The sequence below is a fragment of the Salvia hispanica genome, chromosome 5, assembly GCF_029641045.1.
Source record: "Salvia hispanica isolate PSC_SH4W2 chromosome 5, Shi_PSC_v1, whole genome shotgun sequence".
Taxonomy (NCBI): domain Eukaryota; kingdom Viridiplantae; phylum Streptophyta; class Magnoliopsida; order Lamiales; family Lamiaceae; genus Salvia; species Salvia hispanica.
The window spans coordinates 20374891-20401430 of NC_142696.1; the positions used below are offsets into that span (position 1 = coordinate 20374891).

General features: G+C 36.8%; 4 protein-coding genes and 1 pseudogene across 5 annotated transcripts; 4 read left to right on the forward strand and 1 right to left on the reverse strand.

Annotated features, from left to right (window-relative positions):
• The first annotated feature begins 7228 nt into the window (after positions 1-7228).
• On the forward strand, positions 7229-8080 carry LOC125186607 (uncharacterized). The gene is made up of 2 exons (XM_048083006.2): positions 7229-7285; positions 7366-8080. Exons 1-2 carry the CDS (start codon positions 7229-7231, stop codon positions 7921-7923), a joined length of 615 nt encoding a protein of 204 aa, XP_047938963.1. The 3' UTR covers positions 7924-8080.
• A 7928-nt stretch (positions 8081-16008) lies between these two features.
• Positions 16009-17253, forward strand: LOC125190487 (uncharacterized). The gene is made up of 2 exons (XM_048087810.2): positions 16009-16356; positions 16452-17253. Exons 1-2 carry the CDS (start codon positions 16300-16302, stop codon positions 17040-17042), a joined length of 648 nt encoding a protein of 215 aa, XP_047943767.2. The 5' UTR covers positions 16009-16299; the 3' UTR covers positions 17043-17253.
• A 95-nt stretch (positions 17254-17348) lies between these two features.
• LOC125189716 (proline-rich receptor-like protein kinase PERK10) lies at positions 17349-19546 on the reverse strand (annotated as a pseudogene). Its single transcript, XR_016130769.1, has 4 exons — positions 19530-19546; positions 19032-19288; positions 18078-18945; positions 17349-17998 (listed from the first exon to the last, which is right to left on the reverse strand). The product of XR_016130769.1 is annotated as a proline-rich receptor-like protein kinase PERK10 (transcript).
• Positions 19499-22168, forward strand: LOC125190488 (putative calcium-binding protein CML13). The gene is made up of 2 exons (XM_048087811.2): positions 19499-20143; positions 21896-22168. The coding sequence occupies exon 1, from the start codon at positions 19675-19677 to the stop codon at positions 20116-20118; it is 444 nt and encodes a 147-aa protein (XP_047943768.1). The 5' UTR covers positions 19499-19674; the 3' UTR covers positions 20119-20143; positions 21896-22168.
• Positions 22169-23064: 896 nt separating this feature from the next.
• LOC125190486 (putative late blight resistance protein homolog R1A-10) lies at positions 23065-26361 on the forward strand. Its single transcript, XM_048087809.2, has 3 exons — positions 23065-23562; positions 23803-26035; positions 26203-26361. The coding sequence occupies exons 1-2, from the start codon at positions 23149-23151 to the stop codon at positions 26020-26022; spliced, it is 2634 nt and encodes an 877-aa protein (XP_047943766.1). The 5' UTR covers positions 23065-23148; the 3' UTR covers positions 26023-26035; positions 26203-26361.
• The last annotated feature ends 179 nt before the right edge of the window (positions 26362-26540 follow it).

Below are 26540 nucleotides of genomic sequence, written 5' to 3' on the forward strand. Positions count from 1 at the left end.
ATTGTACAGTGATGGCAAATGTACTAATAGGAGGAGTCTTGTTTTTCTATTTTAATCCGTTTGCGAATAAGAGTCTCGGTTCATTTTTATAATAAATGATAATAGGGTCACGCTTTCCATTAGCTCATTCCACTTATATTTTATTCAACTTAATATATACAAGTGGGACCTCTATTCCATTAACTTTTTTTCCACCCACTTCTCTTAACGTTTCTTAAAACCCGTGCCGCTCACAAATAAGACTCCTAATGGCGGACGGAGAGAGTATTTCATATTTTAATATTGATCTTCAAATCCAATTAGGACATTCACAACGGTGTCTCTTATCCGTCTCTTAACCCCTCATCTCTTCACTATTCATGGGCCCCACTGTACTTTTTCACTCCATCTCTTAACTAAGAGACAGCACATACATCCATCCATCTCTTAACCATCTCATCTCTTAACTATCTATTCAATTTCATTTTTTATTTTTATTTTCAAAAAATCCAATTAATAAAAAACACACTTCATTAAATAAAATAAAATTACAATTTAAAATCCTAAAAATATAAAAAATACATAATTAAAACCCTAAAAAAATAAAAACACATGATTAAAATCATAAAAAAAAACAAAAAAAAACTCACCACTAAAAAAATTGAGTGAGAATAGAGAGTTTTTTTTATGGTGGATAATATGTGGGAATGATTTGGTATTTATAGAAGTGATTGAAGGCTTTAAAAAATTGAAAAAAAATTACAAATTTGAAAAAAAATGGCTAGTATAGTTTTTAGATTTTTTTTATATATATTTTTTAATTTTTGAATTTTTTCTGATTTAAAAAAAATAAAAAAAATCAATTTTAATGGATATAAACGACACCCACTCGCCGGCCGGCGAGTGGGCGTCACGCCTAGCGCCAGCGCGCCACGTGGTGCTGGCACGTGGCGAGACAGCTCGTCGCGATGCCCTTCCGCGCGCGACACGGAACGGGATGGCTCATCCTGACGAGACGAGATGGTGTTTGCAACTGCGTCTCATCGCCGTCTCGTCTCTGCGGGACGAGATAGGAATGGCAACGAGACGCGTTGCTGATGCTCTTATATATCTAGCGAGACATTTACCATTGTACAGTGGTATCATAATAAACTCAAATTCAAAATTTATAAACATTAATTATTTTATTATTAGACCAATACACCCACAACATGAGTGAGACCTAGTACTTTTTTACACTATATGTAGCTTTAAGTATATTTTCATCATATTTGTATCATTGTATGACCACATACATTTTTTTTAATTTGCAGCATTTAAATATAGATAAAATTGTTTGTATCATTGTATGACTACATACTCTTTTTTTTTTAATTTGCAGCATTTAAATAAATACTACTATATTGTGTTTCTCAAAAATCACACATTATAGTTAGTACTTTCATTTTCTTGTCCGGTCTCGTTGTACAATAAATGTGTTTACAACCTAAACAAAAAGTACATAAACATAAATAAAAAGGAATAGAAAAAGTCTAAAAATTGCACGACTATCGGTATAATGTTTCCATAATTTCTTGGCCGATCACCATTAATTGTGTAATTTAATCTATTAGCGATATAGGTGCATCGAAATTAATAGAGCTAGTTATAAGGAGCTGATAAAGAAATGAGTAGAAAAAAAATCAAAGATTCTCCATTTCCTTGCAACACTAATGTACAATATAATTGCATAAAAGTAGTGGCATGATACTATACAGTCATACAGAAGTGGTAAGCATAATTGGATTCAATTGAATCATATCAAATCATTTTCTGATTTTATTTAATATAATATTTTAGTGATTATATTGAACTAATCTATGGTAATATATACTGCAAGTATGTTTTATTGTGATTGGAAGTTTTTCGTGAAAATTGAAAACTTTACAATTGGTGCTTAGTAGTTAGTAGGGCCTTTACTAATAATCGTGGTGCTTGGTATATATTATGCCTTGTCTAAAAATCAAATAACTTCGTGGGGCTATTAATGTCGAAAGATCCAAATTATCAGATATTAGAAATTTAACTTATATATTATTTTAATGTTTTGTCGTTTTATTTTTTCAATTTCGTTCTTCAATACATTTTATGTGTCGTTGAATCATATTCTTCACTAACAATACTTCAATCATTTTTTCTTTATACGTCTCTTTTACTATACCAATTGTACATTAAAACTTATTTGATCTCAAAAATTTCTATTTTTATGGGACGGAGGGAGTAATAAGTAGCAAATGACCATTTTCAATGGGATATTAGATTCTTATAACTTTAGCCCAATTTCAGTATTTTCCACGAATTTTAAAATTGACAAAAACAAATTTCATATTTTGTGTGTTATGTTTGAACTCGACCTAAATATGATATTTTCGGTGAAAACTTAGTTGAAGTTGGCAACCGTGAGATCGAGCGCCTTATCTCGACACAAATGAAATGAATTTTAGAGTAAAGGCCAAATGTGGTCCCTAACATAAGGTCGTTTTATCAATTTGGTCCATAACATTATCTTTTTGATTATTTGGTTCCTCACAAATAAACTCGGACCCGAATCGGTTCTCACTTAACAGAACCGTCAAAAAATAGACAATGACCGCAATTTGACTATATTAAATTACTAATGGTAATTAATTATACCTAATTGTAATTCTTTTCTTATTAGCAAAATTGGAAAAAAGATAGTATCAATTGCAAAATGAAATGAATAATTTGTAATTTAATAGGAATTAAGAATTATAATTAGATATAATTAATTACCATTAGTAATTTAATATAGTCAAATTGCAATAACCGTCTATTTTTTGACGGTTCTGTTAAGTGAGGACCGATTCGGATCCGAGTTTATTTGTGAGGGACCAAATAATCAAAAAGACAATGTTAAGGACCAAATTGATAAAACAGCCATATGTTAGGGACCACATTTGGCCTTTACTTTGAATTTTAATTGGACACAAATATATTCACTTCATTTAATAGGACACAAATATGAAGTGAATTAGAAAATGAACACAAATATATTGCAATAAGTTTTTATTCATTAGATTAGATATATACTAATAAACGAAGTGTTAAAAACAAATATATTCAATAGGACATCATAAATAATTCGATGTTTTACCATTTGGTATGTATACAGTTTTAAACCTAATGAAATTATAGATGCAATAATAGTAACCTAATAATAATAATATCTCCCAAATCCCAACTTTAAGACGGCGTATCCTCTCTTTTCGATTTCGGGAAGAGCCTTATGACACAATCTTACTCGAGATCGATCAAAGACTTGTGAGTTCTTCTTTAGACTTTCTGTGTGCTAATAATAATATGATGATTTCTTTATTCATCAATCCAATCATATCTTGTAAGTTGAATGAATAAGGCAATTTTATGAAGTATTTCGGCAGCTTAAAAGTGAAGTCTTTCTACAATGTCTAATCAACCGAGAAGCACTACGCTTATTTGAAATATGAGTAATTTATCAATGCTACATGACACACCAAGATTGATTTGTGGCGGCAATGATAATGACTCTCATAGTAGTATCTGAAAGTCTGAAACAATCTAATTGAAAAACAAAAGTAATGATTTGTTTGAAAATGGGTAAGGTAATTTTGATCATTCAGTTAACTATTTGATTGGGGTCAGTTTGGCCCCAAAATTTCTGGTCATTAACTTTCTTTTAGTTCGATGCGGGCCAATCCTGTTAATTTCGGGCGCATCCAACCTATTTTGATTAGGCCCAGTAAGTGATTTCAACTAGGAGTTTTTATTAAAGACCGTAGAATATTTTAAAATTCTAAGATAAGGTTTGATATTATAATTATGTACAAGGGAAGGGAGTACTGTCGTATTTCGTGGATCAATATTGAAGATTTTTTTTCTTTTTTTTTTAGTAAAGGATTGGAGGGGCAAAGCCAAGGCTTGAGCCATAAAACAGGTGAGAGAAATAACGAGCAAGACAAAATCAAAACAAAAAATCTCAAATAGTCTACTATGACCCAACTGAAAGATTTGGAAAGCACCACCAAGCACAACCAGGCAACAAATCAAAATAACATAAACAAAAGGCTAAACATCTCTGAAAAACTAGAATCAACTTGACTACCTCTTTGCAGCTCCTTGAAGTCTCCCATCCTCTGATGTCGCTAAAATTTTCCATTACTTGCGCCGAGGAGAATGGAAAGTTCGGGCACCATTCTTTTAAGTTTTACCCACATGCCTAAGCGCCAAAGTAGTCATCTATCCTTGAACTCCCAGTTAATTAGGCTTGAAAACTTGAAGATTTTGAATATCCCAAATAGATGATGTGATGACGTAGAACATGTGAAAAATGCATGAAATTATTCTACCCTATTTTGACTTCTGTAACTAAAATTCGCTCAATAAACAAAGCAAAAAATCAAAGCAATGGAAAAAATAAATGAGTATTAAAATTTTAATGTAAAATTATTCAATTTCACTGAGATCGAGCGACTTATCTTGACACAATGACAACTTTAATGTATCTCCTCCGTCCCAAGGAAAACGATCCATTTCTTGAGTTGCAAGAGAATTTATGCATCTTTATTTTGTGTATGGAGTGGAGAGAGTAAAACAAGAGAGAGAATAAAGTAGAAAGAAAAGTGTTTCCATTTTTAATAATCGGACATCTTGGTTGAAATAATCCAAAAAAAAAGTAAGTCATCTTTCTCAAGAGACTAGCTCTCTCTAATTTATTTTTATATTTTTTTTTGCATAAAGAAGTATGCTCAAGCACACTAGCGAGCAAGAAATTCAAAATATGTAGAAAAAAAATAAGCCAAAAAACACCAACAAAACATCTAACCTAATCCAAAGGAAAAGCCAACAAAACTACTCTAACAGAAAAACTAACAAAGAGCAACCCCTACCCAAAATAGCAGACCACCAAGCCCGGAGTGTTTGATATAATTGTGTGTATATAGATTTAATTAATTAATTAATTATAGTGTCATCTAATAGGTAGAGGTATTATTATACGTGCCTACCTAACTAATCCTCAACCAAAACTAATGTGAAATCTTATAAGCAGCGAACATAGAGATACTAGTACATAATAGTGTATCAGCATACTTTGATATTTAGCCATAATAAATATCAAAGACCAACTAAATGAAGGACCTTCGATCTCTGCACAATTCGAAAAATAAAATAAAATCTTCGAATGAGACAATAAATTGTCACAAAATGATAAAGTAGGCTCACATGAACTTCCTAGCTAGGTAGAAGCGAAGGATATATACATGAACCATCACCCAAAATCGAAACGGATAGAAGTTTAAAAGCTCTATCCATAACCAAAAACATACTCAGCCCATGCTCCCATGTCTCTCACAAACTTTACCCTAATAATAATACTACTAATATTTTTTTTTTGTAAAGGGAAACTGAACCCTTAGGAAACATATTATATCCACACTGTAACTCCATACCTTGTCTTCAAACATGTTTGTTTTCTTACTATTTACTTACCATTACACAATTTCCGACACGACAAATAAACTATGTATAGCATATACAACTGCAGACAAGAATATTGCAGCTGGGGTATCTCTGTTACAAATCAAATCATCGATCGGGATATTTTAATCTTTGTTACAACATTTTTTCAAGAATATTATATTGTGTGTATCTATATACAATATTAATATATATAGATTCTTAGCAACATTATACAATTTATACTTGATAATTATTCAAATAATTGTACTTGCATGTACCAAAAATTTACTTGTCTTTAATTAAAAACAAATTTATCTAAAGTAGAAAGGAAAAAAAAACTTGTGTACGTCTTAATGTACGATGCATCTTCTTCAATAAAGATTCACCAACCCTAATTAAAATTCATTAATTTTAATAATCACAGTTATGATTTAATTAAGACGAGACGATAGAGTGTGCCTCAAGTACAAATGTGAGGAACAAAACTAATCTTTAATTACATTAATATATATGTAAGCACACGTGTAAATAATTACAGATTGGGATTTTCTCAAGGTGTTATTTTTCGTTGGACATAGACCAATGTTTTAGAGAAAGCTAATAACGTACTCCCTCCATTCCATGTTAATTGTGTAATTTTTTATTTTAGGAAGATCTAAAATAATTGAGTTGTTTCTATTTTCGGCAAAAAATAACGCTCTTTTTTACTTTTTTTTTCACTTTCATCTTTCTTATTTTATTCTCAATTACTTTATTCAACACCTACTTAATAGACTATTTGATACAGACTAAACAGGAGAACTTAGTCCAAAAGACTAGTTTGTTAGGAGAGAGAACCCAATTTTTAATCTATATACCCCACATCAATTGTTCTCACAATCTATATGGGAATGAAGTCCGTAACATTCGACCCTCCTTTAAGGGCCAACGTCCTCATTGGTCACGGCGGATTCTTTGCTAAGCCATCACTCTGAGTCGCCCCAAACATACTCATTGGTCACGGTGAGTTCGTTGTCTGGCTACCACTCCGAGTCGTTTGTGCTTTCAATGAAAGCACCAATTGATACAAACTAAACAAGAGAACTCAGCTCAAAAGACTAGTCTGTTAGGAGAGAGAGCTCATTTAATCCATATACCCACCAACACAAGTTGTTCTCACAACCGATTTGGAAATTGAGACCGTAACACTATTCTTAATCTTCGTGCCGAAAAGAAATGTCTCTATTAACAAGGAAGGGAAGAATCACTTAATTTGGCATTTGATGAGCTAAATTTATTGACAGACGGCCTCTTAAAATATTAGTACTATAATTGATAATTATAGGTGCGTAACTACGGAATCATGAATCCGGATTATTTAAATTAATATCGTGATTACGAAGAATACGCGTTGATCTACGTGTTGGCCAAATTAAGAAATATAGGTGAAAACAATAATGTCGCCTCTATTAATTAATTAATTTTCCTGGCTTTTCTTTTAATTTTTGAAGATATTCCGTCGACGTTGATACGGAGGTACAATTAATAATGTTTTAGCAAGTTGAATACATGGCTTCTCATCGATAATCTACATATTAACAAATAGATACCTCCAAAATTTTCTTCAAATTTCCACTTTAGTTGGGACAGGATAATGCATTTGTCTTTTTCTATCCTCCTCCACACTATATATAACACTGTGGTAGTAGTTTGTACTTGTATACCCCTCCAATATATTTATTATTCTACCATAAGTAGTATCAAATTAAAGGAAATGGCTGTCTGGTCTGCTGAAAATGCTACTAACGCTTATCTCAGAGCAATAAAAATGGTGAGCATAAACATTCCTACAATAAAAATCTATTAATTGTTTATTTGAAAATCCAATTTGTAATGAAAATGGTAATGCAGGGAGAGAGAAGCAAGGAGCCAGACACGGCGGAGTTTATCTCCGCCCTGGTGGCAGGCACCAGCGCTCGCCTCATGGTGGTTGCATGCTCGGGCGCCGCCGACTGCACCACCTTAGCCCTGGTGGCAGCGGCCTACCAAACAGGGGGCCAGGTGGTGTGCATCGTGGGCGGCGCCAGTGAGGTGCAGCAGTCGAGGCGAGCGCTGGGAGAGAGCGGCGCGGATGTGAAGTTCGTTGTGGGGAGTGCGGAGTTTCTACTGGCGGGGGAGTATAGAGAAGCGGACTGCGTGGTAGTGGATTGCAGGATCCGAAACTGCCAGAGGATTCTAGAAAGTGCGAGAAGCGAGGCGTTGGTTTTGGGGTACAATGCTTTGTGCGGAGGCTTGGAGTTTGGTAATGATGCGCATTTGCTACCAATAGGGGAAGGGCTGCTCGTGAGGAGGGCCACGCTGCCTCGTCGCCGGACGGAGAAGGGCGGCCGCTGGGTTGTGACCGTCGATAAGTTCACTGGTGAAGAGCATGTTTTTAGGGTTCGGAGTAAGCCCAAGTTTTGCAAGTGATCAAGTTTTCTCAATATGCCGTTGCTTCTATTCTAAATTGTGGTAGAGAAATATATGAGTTTTGTTTGTTTGATTATAAAGATCCTAATTGTAAATACTAGTACTAGATATCATGTATTGTGATTTATCTAGGATGTAATGTTGAATTTTGCTACTATTAATTTGAATTATTCGGTGTAAGAAACTGATTCTGCAAATTGAGAATCAATATTCATTTTGTTACTCAACCATCACTACCACTGATTATTTTCTAACGCAAGTCACATTAAATTAAAAAATTATATACCTTAATTAGTTACATTAAAGTCTTAATAATAAGGGCATGATTCAAATAGAACACAGAGTGAAATATAAAAACTGGACTATTAAATTTCAACGTACGGCATTTAGTGACCGATTAATGACCATCTATACAAAAAAATTAGTACTACTACTACTGCTACTAGTTTTAACCAAAATAAAATTTTTGTCGCTAGATGATCTGTGGGCCCGTGGTAAAACAAATTTCTTATTTTTTTCCAATTTTCAAAAAATAGAAACTCTTTTCCTTTTTTTAATTTGTATTCTGAAAATAGAAATTTCCATTTTAGGAAATTGGCTCCTACTATTTTTTCTCTTCATCTTTCTTATAATATCCATTTTTCTCTCTCTTTTTTACTTTAATTTTTTTTCTTATTCTCTGTTATTTTGCCAAATTTGTATTAAAATTTGTGCTGATTCCAGAATTCTTATTTTTAGGAAATAGAGATAGTATTATCTTTAGTGTTTCACTTATTTTATTTACAAACTAATCACAATTTGTAAGTATTTTCTTTATTATTTTACTTAACTATTTTAGTTTAAACTTAGAGCGTCTCCAATGGCGGACGTCCCGGTAGGACGTCGCCGACGTCCGACCGGACGTCCGCCGTAGTGAACGGGAAGGGCGCCCACACCCGTCCCATGTCCTCGCCCCTCAGCCCCACGTCCGACCGGACGTCCGCCGCTGTGGCGAAGGTCGGACGTCCGCGCTTTAATATATATATATATTTTTAAAGTCTATAAATAGGGCTCGTTGAACTTCATTTCATTCACACCACTTGTGTTGACAAGTTTCTCTCTCTAACCTCTTTTTTCAAGTATATCTAGAATGGCGAGTAGTCGTGCGGGTGGTAGTGGCGGATGCGCTAGTGATAGTGATAGTGATAATGAATTGGATCTCGCTGTGCAAGGGCGATTGATCGATTGCTCCGGCAGAGGCAGCAGGCGGCGGCGGCGATGCCTCGGCCGATCCATCGCCGACGTCATGTACCCCGGGACCACATTGCTGCACATATTCGGTTGTATGAGGACTACTTTGCTCCGCAGCCGCGTTTTGGGGATGTCTTATTCCGGCGACGTTTTAGGATGCATCGTCCTCTGTTTATGCATATCGTGGGTGCTTTAGAGAGAAGATACGAGTTTTTCAGGATCAGGGAGGATGCGGCTGGCAAACCCGGACACACGACAATACAGAAGTGCACTGCCGCAATCAGACAACTGGCGTACGGAGGCCCGACCGACATGTTCGATGAGTACCTCCACATTGATGAGTCTTCAGCCGTCGAGTGTCTGCTGAATTTTTGCGCGGGCGTTAGATCGATATTCGGGGATCAGTATCTTCAGCGTCCGAGCCCCGAAGACTGTCAGCGGCTGATAAATATGCACGGGTCGGTGCACAGGTTCCCTGCGATGTTGGGCAACATAGATTGTATGCATTGGGAGTGGAGGAACTGCCCCGTCGCCTGGAAGGGGATACACACTTCCGGCTTCAAAGCCAAGCATCCCACGATGATCCTTGAAGATGTAGCTGACTACCGACTGTGGATATGGCATGCTTATTTTGGAGTCGACGGGTCGAACAACGACCTCAACGTCCTCCAGTCGTCGCCCCTGTTCAACGATCAGTGCAATGACGTTGGTCCTGCCATCAGTTTCGTCGCCAACGGCAACCAGCACAATATGGGATACTATTTGGCGGATGGGATATACCCAAACTGGCCCGTCTTTGTGAAGACGATCAAGCATGCGGTCGGACCAAAGAAGTCCTACTTTGCGACCCGTCAGGAGGCAGCGCGCAAGGATGTTGAGCGCACATTTGGTGTGCTCCAGAGTCGATGGGGGATGGTGAGGGGTCCGGCACGGCAGTGGTATATTCCCAACATCGGCGACATCATGCACGCATGTATCATTTTGCACAACATGATTGTCGAAAGTGAAGGGGACGAACTGACTCAGTGGACCAACGAAGATGATACGGGTGCCGGTCCAAGCCATGCCGTGGTCAGTGCGAATGTGAACATGGGGGTACCTCATGGAGAGGTTGAGCGGTTGCGCGCATTTGCCAACATGCGGCAAAGAGATGCCCATATTCGACTTCAGGAGGATATCATCGAAGAGGTTTGGACGCGGAGGGGTGCACGTTGACGTGGTTGTTTTTTTTTCTATCTACTATGTAAATTTTTTTTTTCGAATGATGTATGTTTTTTTTAATGAAATATTTGCATTTCCTCGTTCGTATTTGTGTCGAATTTTAATTCCGTAAATTTTAATTTTAATTGTGAATTTAATTTTATTGCGGGAAGTCCTAGTGGGAAGTCGTAGTGCAGTGGGAAGTCCTAGTGATGTGGAAGTGGAATGGGAAAGGTTAGTGATGACGTAGCAGATAGTTTTATGGGAAGTCCTAGTGGGAGGGGCGCCACCGGAGACGCTCTTGCGAAAACTTCCTACGCTAATATACATCTCATGTTTTTTTGGTAAAGAATATACATCTCATTTTATAATCACTGTTTCATTCACTTTATTATGGTAAATACATTACGTACGACTCCCATTAACACATTCAGGTCATATTTTATTTTAACATTATTAGAGTAATATATAAAATTGAGTATGGTCTTCATTTCAGTAACTTGATTCAATAACGTTTCTTAAAATCTAAGTCGATAAAAAAGTAAGACATCTATTGGCTATTGTGAAGGGGTTGGCAGTGGAAGCGCTCACATAAATCAATTACATAATAATTCAGATCTATTAAGCGGATTATTAAGACAAATTTTATTCGCGTAATTATCACATGTATCATGCTCATAACTCAAATAATAACATGTTTTAAATTAATTGAAACCTAAAACATGCTTTTCTAAGGTTCAGCCATTATACCTTGATGATTCTCCAAAGAATCGAAGATGGCTAGCGCCTTCTCCTCGTGAAGATCTTCAGTACAAAACCACGGATCTTCTGACTGGTTCCCGAACTGTGAACTGATATCAGGGTGGGCTGATCTCACCAGCGCACTAGGACTTAAATAGAGAAGACAGAAATCCTTTCCCCCAGAGGAGAGAAATTCGACTACCACAATAAGTAGGGGCCGAAAATTTTGAGAAAAATTAAGTGTATTTTCTGTCTCCTTTATTCTCCTATTTATAATAAGTCACATATTGGGCCCAGTCAGGGATCTATGGAAGGCTTTGGATATGGGCTCCTCCAATTAGCTTTTTACTAATTAAATTAAACTCAATTTAATATAAGCTAAAATTGGAATATTACGAGCAGCCACTACATAAGTAATACTGCACTCCCCATCCAAATCCGAAAATATAAGTACTTCGGGTTTCCAATACTTTATATTTATTTCCCGCACTTAAGATAGAAACATCCATTAATTAATTATTGTCTGCTATGGACTTAATTAATTAATATCTTATTTATTCCAAGAGAGGACTCAGCAAGAAAATCTTATTTATTATTCATAGAGTAATTAAACTCCAACTAGCTAGGTTCCGAATAATAAAACCTTATTTCAAGCTTCTCTTGAGGATGTTATCAAACGAGACTCACCTTGCGCACGATTCAACATAATAGCAATCCTAGCACCGCTAGATACTAATCACCACTACCCAATATACCAGGCTTATTGGGTTGCGAAAAACCCGCACCATTTGGTAAGTCAAAGTAGTGCATGATCAATACCGTATGCTCAATGCTAACGTACATTGATTGAGAAATAATTTACGAGACCTCGTCTTTCAGTAGATAGCATAAAGACTGTCTCGCTGTTAGATCCATTCAGTGCTATACCACACCAACGTCATCTTATTTCAGTAAGGCTTAGAAATAATCGGATTGACATTGCAACCTTTCACGATAGGTAGTCTAAGCCTATCTATGTTGTGAAATTATTCTTTTTCTTTGTTTAGAACTGACCGTGTTACCTTAAAGTGGACGAGCCCACAACCGGTCTACTAAAACAAAGACTTAGACTTTGTTAAGTTACTTATACATTTAAATATGCAATAAACATCCATTAAATGTAAAACATAACAACATTATGACAAAATAATCTGTTTATTCATTTGGAAAATAAAATAAGAGTTTTAACAGTATTCAATCACTCGAAAGGTGATTTCTAGTATACAAACTCTAACATATTGCTGTATTCAATCACTCGAAAGGTGATTTCTAGTATACAAACTCTAACATATTGCTGATGACGGATAGGATTGATTATATCCGACTGAAAATTTAAGATTCATATAGCATCTTATTTTTTGGTTTTATTAATAATTAATCATTAATTAGGAGTTATTCCATTACTTTATAGGAAAATATTTTAATTTTGTATAGTGTATATGGATAAAGTAATAAATTTAATAGTGATATACAAATGGGATGAATAATTGGGGCAGAGTATATTCTGAAATGTAACTGCATAAGTCAGAAGAATTACAGTTAAAATGAATTGTAAATTTGATAGGATAAAAGATATGGTGACCAAAACAAAAATAAACCCGATATAGCAGTCAAGGACGAATTATGCAAGCCGAGTGACCGAGTAAGGAATACGGATGAACGTTATGACTACTAAATCAAATTCATATATTTATACCTCCCCAATAACTCTTCAAATTAATTATAGTAGTAAATATGACTAATCCAACATCTATACAATATATAAAAGGAGAATTTTGGAGAAATTATAAGATTGTCATTTAATTTTAAAAATTATATTAAATTAAAATGTATAATTAAAGGCCATTTAAATGTTTGATTAAAAGCTAAAAACGTGTGATTAAATGGAGTGAGTGGGAGGTTACGTGGAGTAAGTGAGAGGTTTTACTATGTCATTTAAATTTGGAGAAATTTTACAAGATTAATTAAGTGGAGTGAGTGAGAGGTTTTACTATGTCATTTAAATTTGGAGAAATTTTTACAAGATTAATTATATAGATATTTTTGTTTGTCGACGTGCACTGTGACCTGAATGCAATGCTTGAGACAAAATCTTGCCATTGATTCTCCTCGCTTTTCATTCTTTTCAACTTTCATGCATTGACATAAGATTTTGAGTTTCCTGTTCTTATATATATATAGGTATGAGAAGAACTTGAGAGAGAAGAATTAGACTGAAAGTATGAAGGTTTTCTTAAAAGGTATGCAATTAAACTATTTAGTGACATAAAATGTGTGTTGTTATTGAAGGGAGATTTGCAACTCAAAAAAAATCTAAAAACTTGAAGCTTTATTGCGACAAGATAGCTAGGATCGATCTTATAGCTTAGGAACAAGGGCGCAGATCGAGCAGAAACGAAAACACGAAGAATCCATCATGAAAGATGCGAAGATTTATTCTTATTTCTTAATTTTTTTGTGATGTTGTTTCACTATTGAGCTATATATATTATTAATCATACATTGTTGATGTACGTTATGAATTTTTTGTATTACTAGATTTTTGTCAATATTTATGGACTAATTTTAATGAGCTATATTACAAGAGCACAAGTCGAGTAGAAACAAGAACACAAAGAATCCATTATGAAAGATGCAAAGTTTTAAAAAAAAAAAATTTTGGTGACGTTTCACTATTGAACTTAGGATTTACGATATCAAATAAATTTTCGACAATATTTATGGGCTAATTATAATGAATACTAGATGTCACACTTGGGAGATGGCACGAGATTTTAGGAGATGTTATTTTGTGTGTTAAGTGGTGAGAGAAAATATAATGGTGTGAGAGGGAACTTTTCCAAAAGAAGAAATGTGACATCCTTTGTGGTACAAACTAAAACAGAAAGTGTGACATCTATTATGGGACGTAGAGAATATATTAGTATATTACAGAGCACGGGTCGAAGAGATACGAAAATACGAAGAATCTATCATGAAAGATACAAACTTTTATTTTTATTTTTTAAATTTTGGTAACATTGTGTCATCAATATTTATGTACTAATTCTAAGAATGTATTTTTATAATTTTTACTTTTAATGCATAATAATTTTTTATTATACACATATTTTAAGGAAATACAATATGCCGTGCATATATAGCACGGATATCACGGATATGATACTAATTTTAATAAAATACTAGTTCTCTAGAGGACACGTCTGTAATTCTAAAATATTGATAATTAGGATTTTCTAATTATAATCATATTTATCAATTCATGATTAGACATTAACTAACTACTATACTTATTAAATAATTAGGATTTGGTTGGGTCCGCATGATGAGGCCGTCCACGAGAGCTGTTGTTTAGAGATAAATAATGAACGGATTAATATTTCCAACAAATATTTTCTTAATCTGAAGCTTCCGGCTCCTAATTAGGCTACCAATTTGAATAAAGACGAGGGGCGTCTTAATATCAACTTAGCTGGCAGAGTGTAATTACCAATTAACCTAAACCTTATCTTTTATGTCCTCAATTTGAATTTATTTTTAAAATAGACCCAATTTGGCAAATTATAAAACTATGGTTTATGTCAATAATCAAACTAACGTAACATGTAAAACATTTTTCTCGAATAAAACTAAAGAATTACAGAAGATCAATACAAACTTAATTATAATGGTTAATATATTTTAATTGTATATTTTTTTTACAATAATAGGAGTATTTACATAGTACTACATTTTTTCTTACTCTGCCATAGTTATACTACATAAAACTTTTACTTATTTAATTCATTCTTCTTTCTTAGTCAGAAGATATATTAAAATGAACCTCATTTTTAGTGCATGAAATATTGGTTTTGCACTTTTGGATCTGGATAAGAAATTTATAAAGTGGAAAATTGCACAATTAAAAACCTACAAAATACAACAATCAATTTAGAATACACAAATTTATCAAAATAAAAAAGATTAGGAAATGTCATGTGGGATGCAACCATTGAAGGCCTCGTCCGCATGCTTATGCACTCATAAGCGTGTAATCGGCCCGTGCTTATAGGCATTATAGTGCTTAATGCAGCCACTGACTGAGCACACGGTCTCTGATGCTCTAAGCAAATTCTTGATGAGTAGACACTTGCAATGCCCATATTTTGTAAGATTCTTTTGCTCAAACACTAGATCTGATTTGTCACCTACCTTCATGCATATTTCCATCGAAGCTGGCCCACAAGCAAGCAATCTAAAAAACTGAAATGAAGTCCAATTAATAGTGGCGTGGGCAGAGGCATGCCATTTCAAATCTCTGCATCTCTCAGCAAACTGCTCCCCCTTTGCCTTTGGATACAGCTCATACTTACTTCCCCCATTGTGATTTGATATCTTGTTTTTTTTTACGCTTTGATCGACAGATGTTTAGACAGCAACGAGGCATGCCTCTTTGTGCTTGTGTCTGAGGTTGGAAACAACTTGATCTCATCTACATCTCTGTATTCCTGTCCGGGGACAGTGGAAACCGCCATCCCTTCTCACCCTGACACACTTACAATCACTATTCAAATCAAACTCTTTAATTATATGTGGAAACAGCCTTTTTATTACTAGTGTTTAGCACATAGTTTTCCAGCAAACACTCTGTTAATTAAGTTGACTTCGTTATTGTCAAGGTTTCAGTTGTCCCTCTCACCTACAACATTACAGCTAATATGCATAATTTTCTTTGGATTAAGATAATGATCATACATATCCTCTCAAACATCACCACTAATTACGATAATTAACTTCCACGAAACTCACTCCTCCATACCATATGTTAACTGTTTAAATAGTTAGCCAATGCCTTAATTCAACTTGTACTATTAGGAAATCATATTTCATCTCCTACTTAGTAATCTATTCAACTTAAACTTGTAGTATTTGTATGGAGATGGTATAATTATAAGACCGGCTTCGACCAACATGGAGTACATTTTATCTTCTTGGAAACAAGTTGGTTTTTACATTATTGTTTATATAATATAATTACAAGCATGGCCAGTTGGATACACAGAGTCCCCACATGCTTCTCTCTCTTCATATATATATATTTCTCAACAAGACTTTTGGAAATTCACATTCACCAACACAATCCACTACTGCTCTTGAGATTCACCAAATTCCCAATATTTGCAAGAAATGGCTTGCTGGTCTGCTGAAAATGCCACCAAGGCCTATCTCAAAACCATGAGAATGGTGAGTTCATTAATACTATGTTCAAATCCCAATCCAAGAAACTAATGAATGATTATTAGCTTTTGCTTATTAGTACTTCTTTTATGTGTTTGTAGGGAAAGAATGCTAAAGAGCCAAATGGAGTGGAGTTCATCTCAGCCATGGCAGCAGGGAACAATGCTCAATTCATGGTGGTTGCCTGCAGTGGAGCGGCAGATTCCACCGCCCTCGCCCTCCTAGCAGCAGCACAGCAAACCGGAGGGCGCCTCATCTGCATTCTCCAAGGCCAGGACGAGCTCCTCTCCTCCACAGCCGCCCTCGGCCCCAATTCAGGCAACATTGACTTCGTCATAGGGGACGCCAAGGTGCTCATCCCAGGCTGCTACAAGGACTCGGACTTCATTGTCATTGACTGCAACCTTGAGAACCACGAGGAGATCATAGGGGCAGCCGTTCAAGAGAATGCCAGGGCTCATCATGGAAACACAATTGTGCTCGGATACAACGCCTTCTGCAGGGAGACGTGGAGGAACAGCCCTCTGCGCACACAGCTGCTGCCCATCGGAGAAGGACTGCTGCTCACCAGAGTGGCACCGCCTGCTGCCAAGAGGAGTAAGAGCAACTGGATTGTGAAGGTGGATAAGTGCACCGGTGAAGAACATGTCTTCAGAGTCAGATCCTCTGTGGGGAGATTCGTCAGAGCCTGAAATCTTGATCAATCTTTCTTTCTTTCTTTGGTTTAGATTTTAGCTTCATTGAAAGAGATTCTCGATTAGGATTAATATTTGTCAATTGTATATAGTGTATCACAATCAGTAGAGGTAGATAAGTATCAATTTTGTTTACTTTTTTGCCAAACCAACTCAAAAGCAAAGGCACAAAAAGGTGATTATATGCTGAATCTTGTTCAATCCAAAATCCTATCTTTAGCAAGACTATATTCAGATGTGATTGGCATGTACGCAAAAATAAAGTAGAATTGATCGAAAGAGAAGTCAAAACTGATGAAGCAGTGAGGGAAAAACAGCCTTCTCAATTACAGTACAAATCTTGATAAATTCAAGAAGGTGGAGTTAGAGAATCTCCCAATATGCATTAACTAAGGGCTATGCTCTACAGACTACAACAAATTCAACATGTAAAAGGATTCAAGTGGTTAGTACAAGTCTACTACACATAGTAAACCTAACGCATTCAATGGCTAAGAAATGCCACGGCTTCTGATATAGTGACCTTAATTTAGTAGTGGCAGAGTTCGTGGGTGCACACGGCAGCAAGATTTGCAAGCATTGCAGCTTCGGATTCTTTGAACGCCCCATGGAGATTAGGATCTATGATGTCAAGGCTGCAAGACTCAGTAGAAGATCTCATAGAAGCAACATATTTCTTCTTTCCAGACAGGATCTGCAAGAGAAGCACCCCAAAAGCATACACATCACTTTTCTCAGTGAAACGGCCAGTGTTTGTGTACTCAGAGCAAGATACCCCATAGCAGCACTAGCTTTGAGTGCCGAGAAGACTGTGTCATCAGTGAGAAGTTTGTGCAGGAACGAGTCAGATAGCAAGGGCTTCGACCACTGGTTGATGAGCACATTCTTACCAGAAATGTTTTGATGAACCATAGACGGCTTGTTCACCTTGCACCCATGCAAATACTCTACACCTGTTCAAGTAAAAGAAAAACCTCAGATTCTTAATTTGTTTAGCTATAGAATGCACAACAACTGTTGCTAACAATGTACCTTTAGCAATCCCATTGATTATAGAAACTCTAGTAGACCATATAAGAACATGGCTGTCGCCCTCCTTGAGATCAAGATACCAGAACAAACTCCCATTAGGTATATAATCATAAACGGTCACCGCGGCCTCTAGAACAGCAGAACCCTCTAAGCATGACCAAATTTTCATGCCTCAACGAGGTGAGGATGCTCAACCCCTTTAAGAATTCTGCTTCCTCCGATTTGCAGCTACTCTTCATAATCCTCTGACCAGCAACAATGGATCCATCTCTCAAAGTTCCTCTATATGTCACTGCGTAGTTACTCTTTCCCAGTAAATTCTTATCAGCAAAGTACTGAGTAGCTGTCTCGATCTCCTGCAGGTTTAGCCTAAAGCTCTGCATAACTTCTTGCAAGCCACCATAGCGACGATCCTCAGCCAATGGATCCCATCCATTTGAGTACTCAAGGCTGACAAGTGGAGATCCAGATCCATTCTTTCTGTAACCCTTCTTGACACGGTCAGTACTGAGTCGGCTCTCGGACATTTCAAATGCACTACCAAGCTTCTGCTTACGCCTATGGTAGAGTACAAACGACAGAATGCCAACAGCTGATACAATAACAGAAACAACCACTACGCCAACAGCCAACGAGACACCCGGAGTCTTTGATTTCTTGGAGCAAGAACTCTGGCTGCAGTTTAAATTGAGATCAGCAGTCTCTGGTATATTCTTGGTTGAGAGACCATCCCCTCCTCCTGCATAAGGCTCTGGCCCCTCAGAGCTGGGATGATCCGAATCAATACAGCTCCTCAGAGAAGAGAAACCAGAACCACACAGCCCAGGATTGTTATCATACTGAAACCCATACACCAGCCTCTTCAGAGCTTCAACCATCAAACACCATACAAAATCAACATCCATTCATTTAAAGCTCATACAATGATGTAAAGGAGAAAATTTATGTAATTACCAAGAGGCACATTGCCAGAGAGGGTGTAGTCGAACATCCAAGACTTGGAGCAACGGTGCATCAGCCAGTTTGGTAGGGATTGATCAAGAGGCGGTTGAAACTGAGGTCTAGCTTCATTAAGACTCCCAAATTGCCCAACATGGCAGTGATTGCACCACTCAAAAAGATTGGATTGCAGAGCTAGAACGTTCAACTTCTTCAGAGAACTCAGCTGTGTGGGTATACACCCACTCAGCTGGTTATAAGTTATAACACAGCTGCAAAACTACATGGATACCAAAATTTGACTTCAAAAAAGTGATTAAAACTTCAACAAACGAGCAAGATTCTTAAAATGAGAAAGATAGAGATAATGACGCAAACCAACTAAGGAAGCAAATATCCAAACAAAACACATAAACAACGATGCTAACAAAATCAAAGTTGTTAAATTACAATTAACATTGGGCATCACATAAACTCTGTTCTTCCTTTTTTATTATTAAACGCCCCTCAAACTTTGCCTTAATTGACATTCCAACCCCTCCATTTCAAAACTCATAATTTAGTCGTTGGAGGTCGCAGACATTCTCTTCTGTAACCGAAAGAGAAAAATAAAACACCCCAAAAATTCACGAAAAATTCCAGTAAGAATCTGCAGATTATGGGGAAAGATCTGAGCGACGATCAGGTTTCATCAATGAAGGAGGCTTTCACCCTGTTCGACACCGACGGCGACGGCAAGATCGCGCCGTCGGAACTCGGAATCCTCATGCGCTCGCTCGGCGGAAACCCTACGCAGGCGCAGCTAAAGTCGATCATCGCCGAGGAGAAGCTCACCGCGCCGTTCGACTTCCCTCGCTTCCTTGACCTCATGTCCAAGCATTTGAAGCCGGAGCCCTTCGATCGCCAGCTACGCGACGCCTTTAAGGTGCTCGACAAGGACTGTACTGGATACGTCGTCGTTTCAGATCTCAGACACATTCTCACCAGCATCGGAGAGAAATTGGAGCCTGCGGAGTTCGATGAGTGGATCCGCGAGGTGGATATCGGATCCGATGGCAAGATCCGGTATGAGGACTTCATCGCGCGCATGGTAGCTAAGTGAGGACGCGTTTTTCCAGGCCATTGAGGTTTTATTTTCACCATTTATGCTGCTATTTGCAATGTGTTTTGATATTATTTCCTTCTTATCTATGATATGTGGAAATCGAATTCAGCGCTTGATAATACAGGAAATTGTATTGGGTTTTTTAGGGTTTAGATGTTTATTGATGTTGAAGAGTGCAGACCATCATAAGTCGTAATTAGTCAGAATCTAAATAGTCATCTATACTAAACAAGTACTATAATTTTTAGGGAAAACAGAATTTCTAGACCCAATTTTCTTTGATTTTCAGTCTCCGCTGTGGCAGTTGAAGAGACTTTATCTGATTTATTTAATGAACTTGCTGAAAGGTGATTTCTGTGGTTTTACTCCAAAAAAAAAGGCGAAAGACTCTGCGTGTCATTTCCTAAATGAAATACTAGCTTCAGACTGACCGTAAGATTGTGAAAGTAGTCAAAACAAAGACACACCCAAGCCAACTAACTTTTTTGTGCTGTCCAACCATCTAGAACCCTCACTGACTTGTTCAAGAAACGAAGTAATATTCACCTATTTGCATCCCTTGTCATGGGCATGATTTGTACATATTGCTTAATCAACCATTCATGTCCATATCCTTTATAGTATTTCTATAAGGTGGATATTTAGTTCTCATATTCAATAAGCATTTGTTAAATTAGTAATGTTATTTAAATTGTGTCCATGTGTGTATCACATTATTCAGTATGTAACAGTCTTGGAGAATCATGTCTTGATGTTTCTGAAGTGCATGTTCTTGTCAAGAACGATGTCATTAAAAAGATATAATTATTGTGGAGGTGTGTGCTTATGCATTGCTCGACCTAAAAGGACTAAATAAACAAAAATCAGGGTAATTTTGTTACATTCATGGGTTTGAAAATGATACTCCCAAGCTACCTATAGGAGCATTGCAAACATCTTTCATCTTCAAAACAACTTCCCTAGAAATATCAAATAGTGATCTGGATTAGTAATAGTAATCACTAAAATCCCTCTTGGAAACTAATATTATCACTTGTGTCCCTCTTTTTATTTTCCCTCATTTCACTCCCATTTATGATAATGTTTTCCACCCTAGAGAACACGAGGTAAAAAAGGTGGGGGCACTTAATTGTGATAAAATTCACCAATATTTTCTTATCCCTTATTTACATATGATAAATTTGCAATTAGAGAGCACACACCCTAAAAGTAGGAAATGTGATGTGTTGTCAAAAAATGTAAACACCCATCAAGAAAACTAATGCAACCTAAGAGAAAGTTTGCACTTAGAAGTCAGTGGAGTACGATATTTTTCCTCTTATTATCTGATTATCAAGAAAACTAATGTAAACCACTGATTATCTGTGCTTGGAATTCTCTTCTCAGTGTTCACTAGATGAGTTACCCCAATGATAAGTATATCTAGTTTGGCGATATACTCTTTGCACTAGGATAGGAAACAACCTTTACATCTTAAGTTAAGTGTTAATAGTATTTTCTAGATATTTTGGCGATATACTCGTATATCTTGATAATATTGCTGTCATATGTATTAACCAAAATGAACTCAGTCATTCTTCATCTGGAAAATAAAATACAAAATGGAAGCCAGTTTGATTGCTTGATCAAAGTGGGGTCTGTATTTGTTGTGATGTTCTCTGGTTCTGCACTTCCACTAATGTGAACTTAGAAGCAATATGTATTTGATATGCGCCATATTTGAGCGGGGCTGATGCCATACTTGTCATTGTATTTATGTATGTTTTGGTTGCAGGTGAATGACATTGTGGTTGTGCTGTGCGTTTGACTTGAAGCAAGAAGCTGTGTGTTTTATTCAGCGTAGACTAGTGTTTTGATGTGCTGTTTGTTGTACATCTTTATAACTTAATTAAGGTATTTGTGTAAGTTGACTTAAACAGGTGTTAAAACCCATGACATTCAGTAATACTCTGTAGCTCTTCTTGGCTGCGGCAGTATCTAGTGTTTGCTGAATCTGTGAATAGCGGATTAGCATCTGAATCATGGCATCAGTGCTTGTTTTATTTTATTTTCATTTTCTTCGTTTCTCGTTTTTATACTACATGTTGAGTAAAGGTTAAAAAATCATTGGTGACACTAAATAACTAGTACTACTACTATTTATTAAGATCTACTAGAACAGATTGGTACTCTTGGTTAAACCTTATTAAGATCTATTTATTGAATTCTCATATTTGTATCTCTTAATAGATACTTACAATCAAATCCTTTTCTTATCCGACTAACCTAAATCACATAGTTTTATTTAAAATTAAAAATAAATACTCCATACTCCTTTTGTCCCATTAAAATTAGGACTTTGAGGGCAATACGGGTATTGCAACGAAATTGGTAAAGTATTAAAGAGATTTGAGTATTGTTAGTGAAAAAAAAGACCATCTAGGGTTGACAATCATGCAGGTTGGGTTGCTATCGGGTTAACCTGATATATATCTATCTATCCTAATAAGGCCAAGCCTAATCCAACCCGAAATCACCGGGTTATTATTGGATCACAACCCATTAACTTCATTTTGTACATGTCTGTGTCATGTAGAAAATCATGTATACATGTCTTAACGTAGACATACATGTAATAAATCAATTCATTTTGATTTAAGAAATTTTAAAATAAATCGAATATAATCATTAAAAAAAATCTAATTCTCCATTTTTCGTATTCAATAGTATGATTTCATTCACGTCAGACCGGACGTGAAACAATTGTAAATCTTATAACTTGTCAGTAATTTCTCAAAATTTAAGCATAAGCTAAAATTTATTTTTCAAAGAATCTGCCTTTCAGTAGATATTTTGAAATTCCATGCTTTGTACCACTCGACAAATAATACTAATTTCTTACTGACATACAACTAGATAGATACTATAATTCATTATTTAGTAAAGTACTACTCCTGGTAGGTGTATTATTTGTGTTGTGATATGAAAAAGTAAACGTGAGAGAGAGAGAGAGAGAGAGAGAGAGAGGAAGAGTCAAGCGAGAGAGAAATGGCGGATGCAGCAGTGGAGTTCCTGCTGAACAATCTCAAGGAGCTACTGCTGTACCACTCTCATCTCATCACTGATACTAAGAAGCAGATCGAGAGTTTGGACACAGATCTCCGCCTATTCAACGCTTTTCTCAAGGATTCGATGAGAAAGCGGAGAAAGGATGACCGGACAAAGGAGCTCGTTAGAAGCATTCGAGATGTTGTATATGAAGTGGAAGATGTGATCGACGCTTTCGTTACTCAGGCCATGGAGAAAAAATCAACCTCTGCTTTCCTCAAATTTTGGAAGCCTTCCGTTAAGCTCCACGACATTGGCAAAAAGGTCGAGGAGGTCAGAGAAAAGGTCGACAAGGCCAGGGTCGACTTCGCTAACCTCTCCGTCCACGATCAACACGACTATGAAAAACCTGAGGTCACTTTCCCTCTTTTACTATTTCCATTCTTCTTCCTTATCCTGCATATTTTATTTGCGTATATAAACTCAAATCTGACATTGTAAAGCAACATTTAGGGGTAAATATAAGAACATAACCTAGCAAATTTGAGTCAAACAAGACCTATTTGAGTGTTATAACTAAGCGGTGAAATTTTATTTAGTAGACGAGAGAGTAGAGTTTCTTGTATTTTAATTGAAATGAAACTTTTGAAATAGGCTCGGCCGCCAAGGCAAAAAGACGTTGTGGGATTCGTAGACGTGACAGAGGAACTAATAGGGCGTCTGACGAGAGATACAGACTATTTTGATGTGGTTTCTCTGATTGGTATGTTTGGACTAGGCAAGACAACGTTGGCATGGAAGATTTTCAACGATCCGGAGATACTCTACAAGTTCCCTGTTCGGATATGGCTTCCGATTTCTCAGGAGTTCTCAGATAAGGATATCTTTCTAGCCATTCTCAAAGAGTTCACTACTATAGATGATGAACTTCGTCAGAAAGACAGCATGCTATTAGCCCCTATAGTTGCCGACTATCTTTCGAGAGCAAGTTTCTTGATCGTCTTTGATGATGTCTGGAGTCGGTCTGATTGGGAGAGACTCAAGGTTGCAATGCCTCAGAACAATAATAAGGGTAAAGTACTTATCACTAGTCGTATGGAGGATGTTGGCGTGTCTGCTAGTTGTCCCCAACACCCTACCAAGTTGCGTTTCTTTAATCAAGATGAAAGTTGGGAGCTGCTCCGATTGGAAGCCCTCCACAAGCTGGACTGCCCTCCCGAATTGGAAAATACCGGCCAACTAATTGCAAGAGATTGTGAGGGACTTCCTCTTGCAATAGTCGTCATTGGAGGCATCCTCTCCGCTAAGTTCTCAGCCAAGGATTTAACTGAAACGAGGAAAGCTTGGGATAAAGTATCCACACGGGTGAATACATACCTTAGTGAGAAAGATCCTGCAAATCGCATGAAGAATTTTATATCTCTAAGTTATGATAGATTGCCTTACCACTTACGTGCATGCTTTCTTTATTTGGGAGTGTTTCCTGAAGATTATGAGATCACAGTTTCAAGACTGATCCGCATGTGGATTGGAGAAGGATTCATACAACAAAACAATGACTACAGCTTGGAAGAGGCTGGAGAGATGTATCTGGAGGATCTTATCAATAGAAACTTGGTCACAATCGAAAAGCTTAAACCTAATGGTAAGGTTAAAACATGTCGGATTCATGATGCCTTACGCGATTTCTGCAGAACTGAAGCTGGGAAAGAAAATGAAAATTTCTTTCAAGAAATCAAGTGTAACAGTGGGACTTGGGCACCTCCAGTTTCTGACTTGCATAACTGTCGACGTCTCTCTGTTCATTCTAACTGCTTGGACTTCATTGCTTTAAAACCTTCTGGTCATCGTGTCCGCTCATTTGTCTGTTTTTGCAAAGATGAACTGATCTTATCAGCAGATCACATTCCGCACCTCTTGGGAGCTTTCAAACTTCTCAGAGTCTTGGATGTTAAACCCATCAAACTCATCAAAATTACCAATGACATGTACCAGTTGGTTCATGTGAGGTATATTGCCTTGTCGACCGATATGTCCATCCTTCCTTCGAAATTCAGCCAGCTTTGGAATTTACAGACTCTTATAGTCGACACAACATCTCGCACTCTTGAAGTTAAAGCAGATATATGGAGATTAACTCAGCTAAGGCATTTCAAGACAAATGCGTCTGCTAGCTTACCCGAGCCGAGTAAGAATAGTAAACATGGCGCAGAGCTTCAAACACTCAGCACAATCTCAGTGGAGAGCTGCACGGCAAAGCTTCTTGAGCATGCTTCCAATCTGAAGAAATTAGGCATTCGTGGGCGACTAGCTTTGCTTCTTGAAGGAAAGATTGGTTCCTTTGATAGCGTGGGGAAAATGAAATATCTTGAACAGCTGAAACTAGTGAATGATGTGCATCCTAAGCCACCTATAGATGGTCAACTACGTTGCCTTCCTCAGCCTTATCAATTCCCTTCTAAACTAAAGAGCCTCACACTAGTTGGGACTTTCCTCACTTGGAATTTTATGTCTGTCCTTGGGTTGCTGGAAACTTTGGAGGTGTTGAAGCTAAAAAATAAGGCATTTATGGGGAATACCTGGAGTGCAACTGATGGAGGTTTCCGACGTCTTGAATTCTTGCACATTGAGCAGACGGACTTAGCTGTTTGGGAAGCTTCATCACATCATTTCCCTAGACTCAGAGGCCTTGTGCTTAAGAACTGTGAGAAGCTTATTGCCATTCCGATTGGGCTGGCTGATGTAGCAAGCTTCCAGATGTTGGAGTTGTTCGTTTGTAAACCTGCAGCTGCGTCTGCCAATAAAATTCACGAGGCCAAGAAGAAGAAGGCAGGCTCTGTATTCAAGCTCTCAATTTTCCCACCTACTGATTGATTAAACTTAACAGGTAACTTATCTTTTCAACTCTTGAGACCAACCGAATCTTTTGATATTAACTTTGAGTTCTAATGCTAATTGCATTTTACATTTTAATCTTCTTATCAGCTGGCACACTAATGTAATTAAATATTCATTCATAATTTCTTGTCACCTCTGAGAATTTTGAGTTTGCAGGGGTGCCGTGCTATGCTACAGGCTGGATTGCTTGAAGAATTTAGTGTTGACTTTTATCTGTTTCAAGTCCAAAATGTTGCACTATCTTGTTCATTTGAATTTGATTATTTGTGTTGAACTTGGTTGTGCTGGATGAAATCTCTTTTAATTTTTGTGTCAGCAGATGATTGCTGTTCCTCATTTCTCATCATACTTTAGTTAAGCATCATAAGAATGAAAAATCTGTGATTTAGTATATGAGGGCTTGCAAGCATGATCCGTATCTAATAACTAGTGTCTCTTCACATATATAAACTTGTCAAAATGGAATTTTCTGCTTGATAACTAACACAAAAATC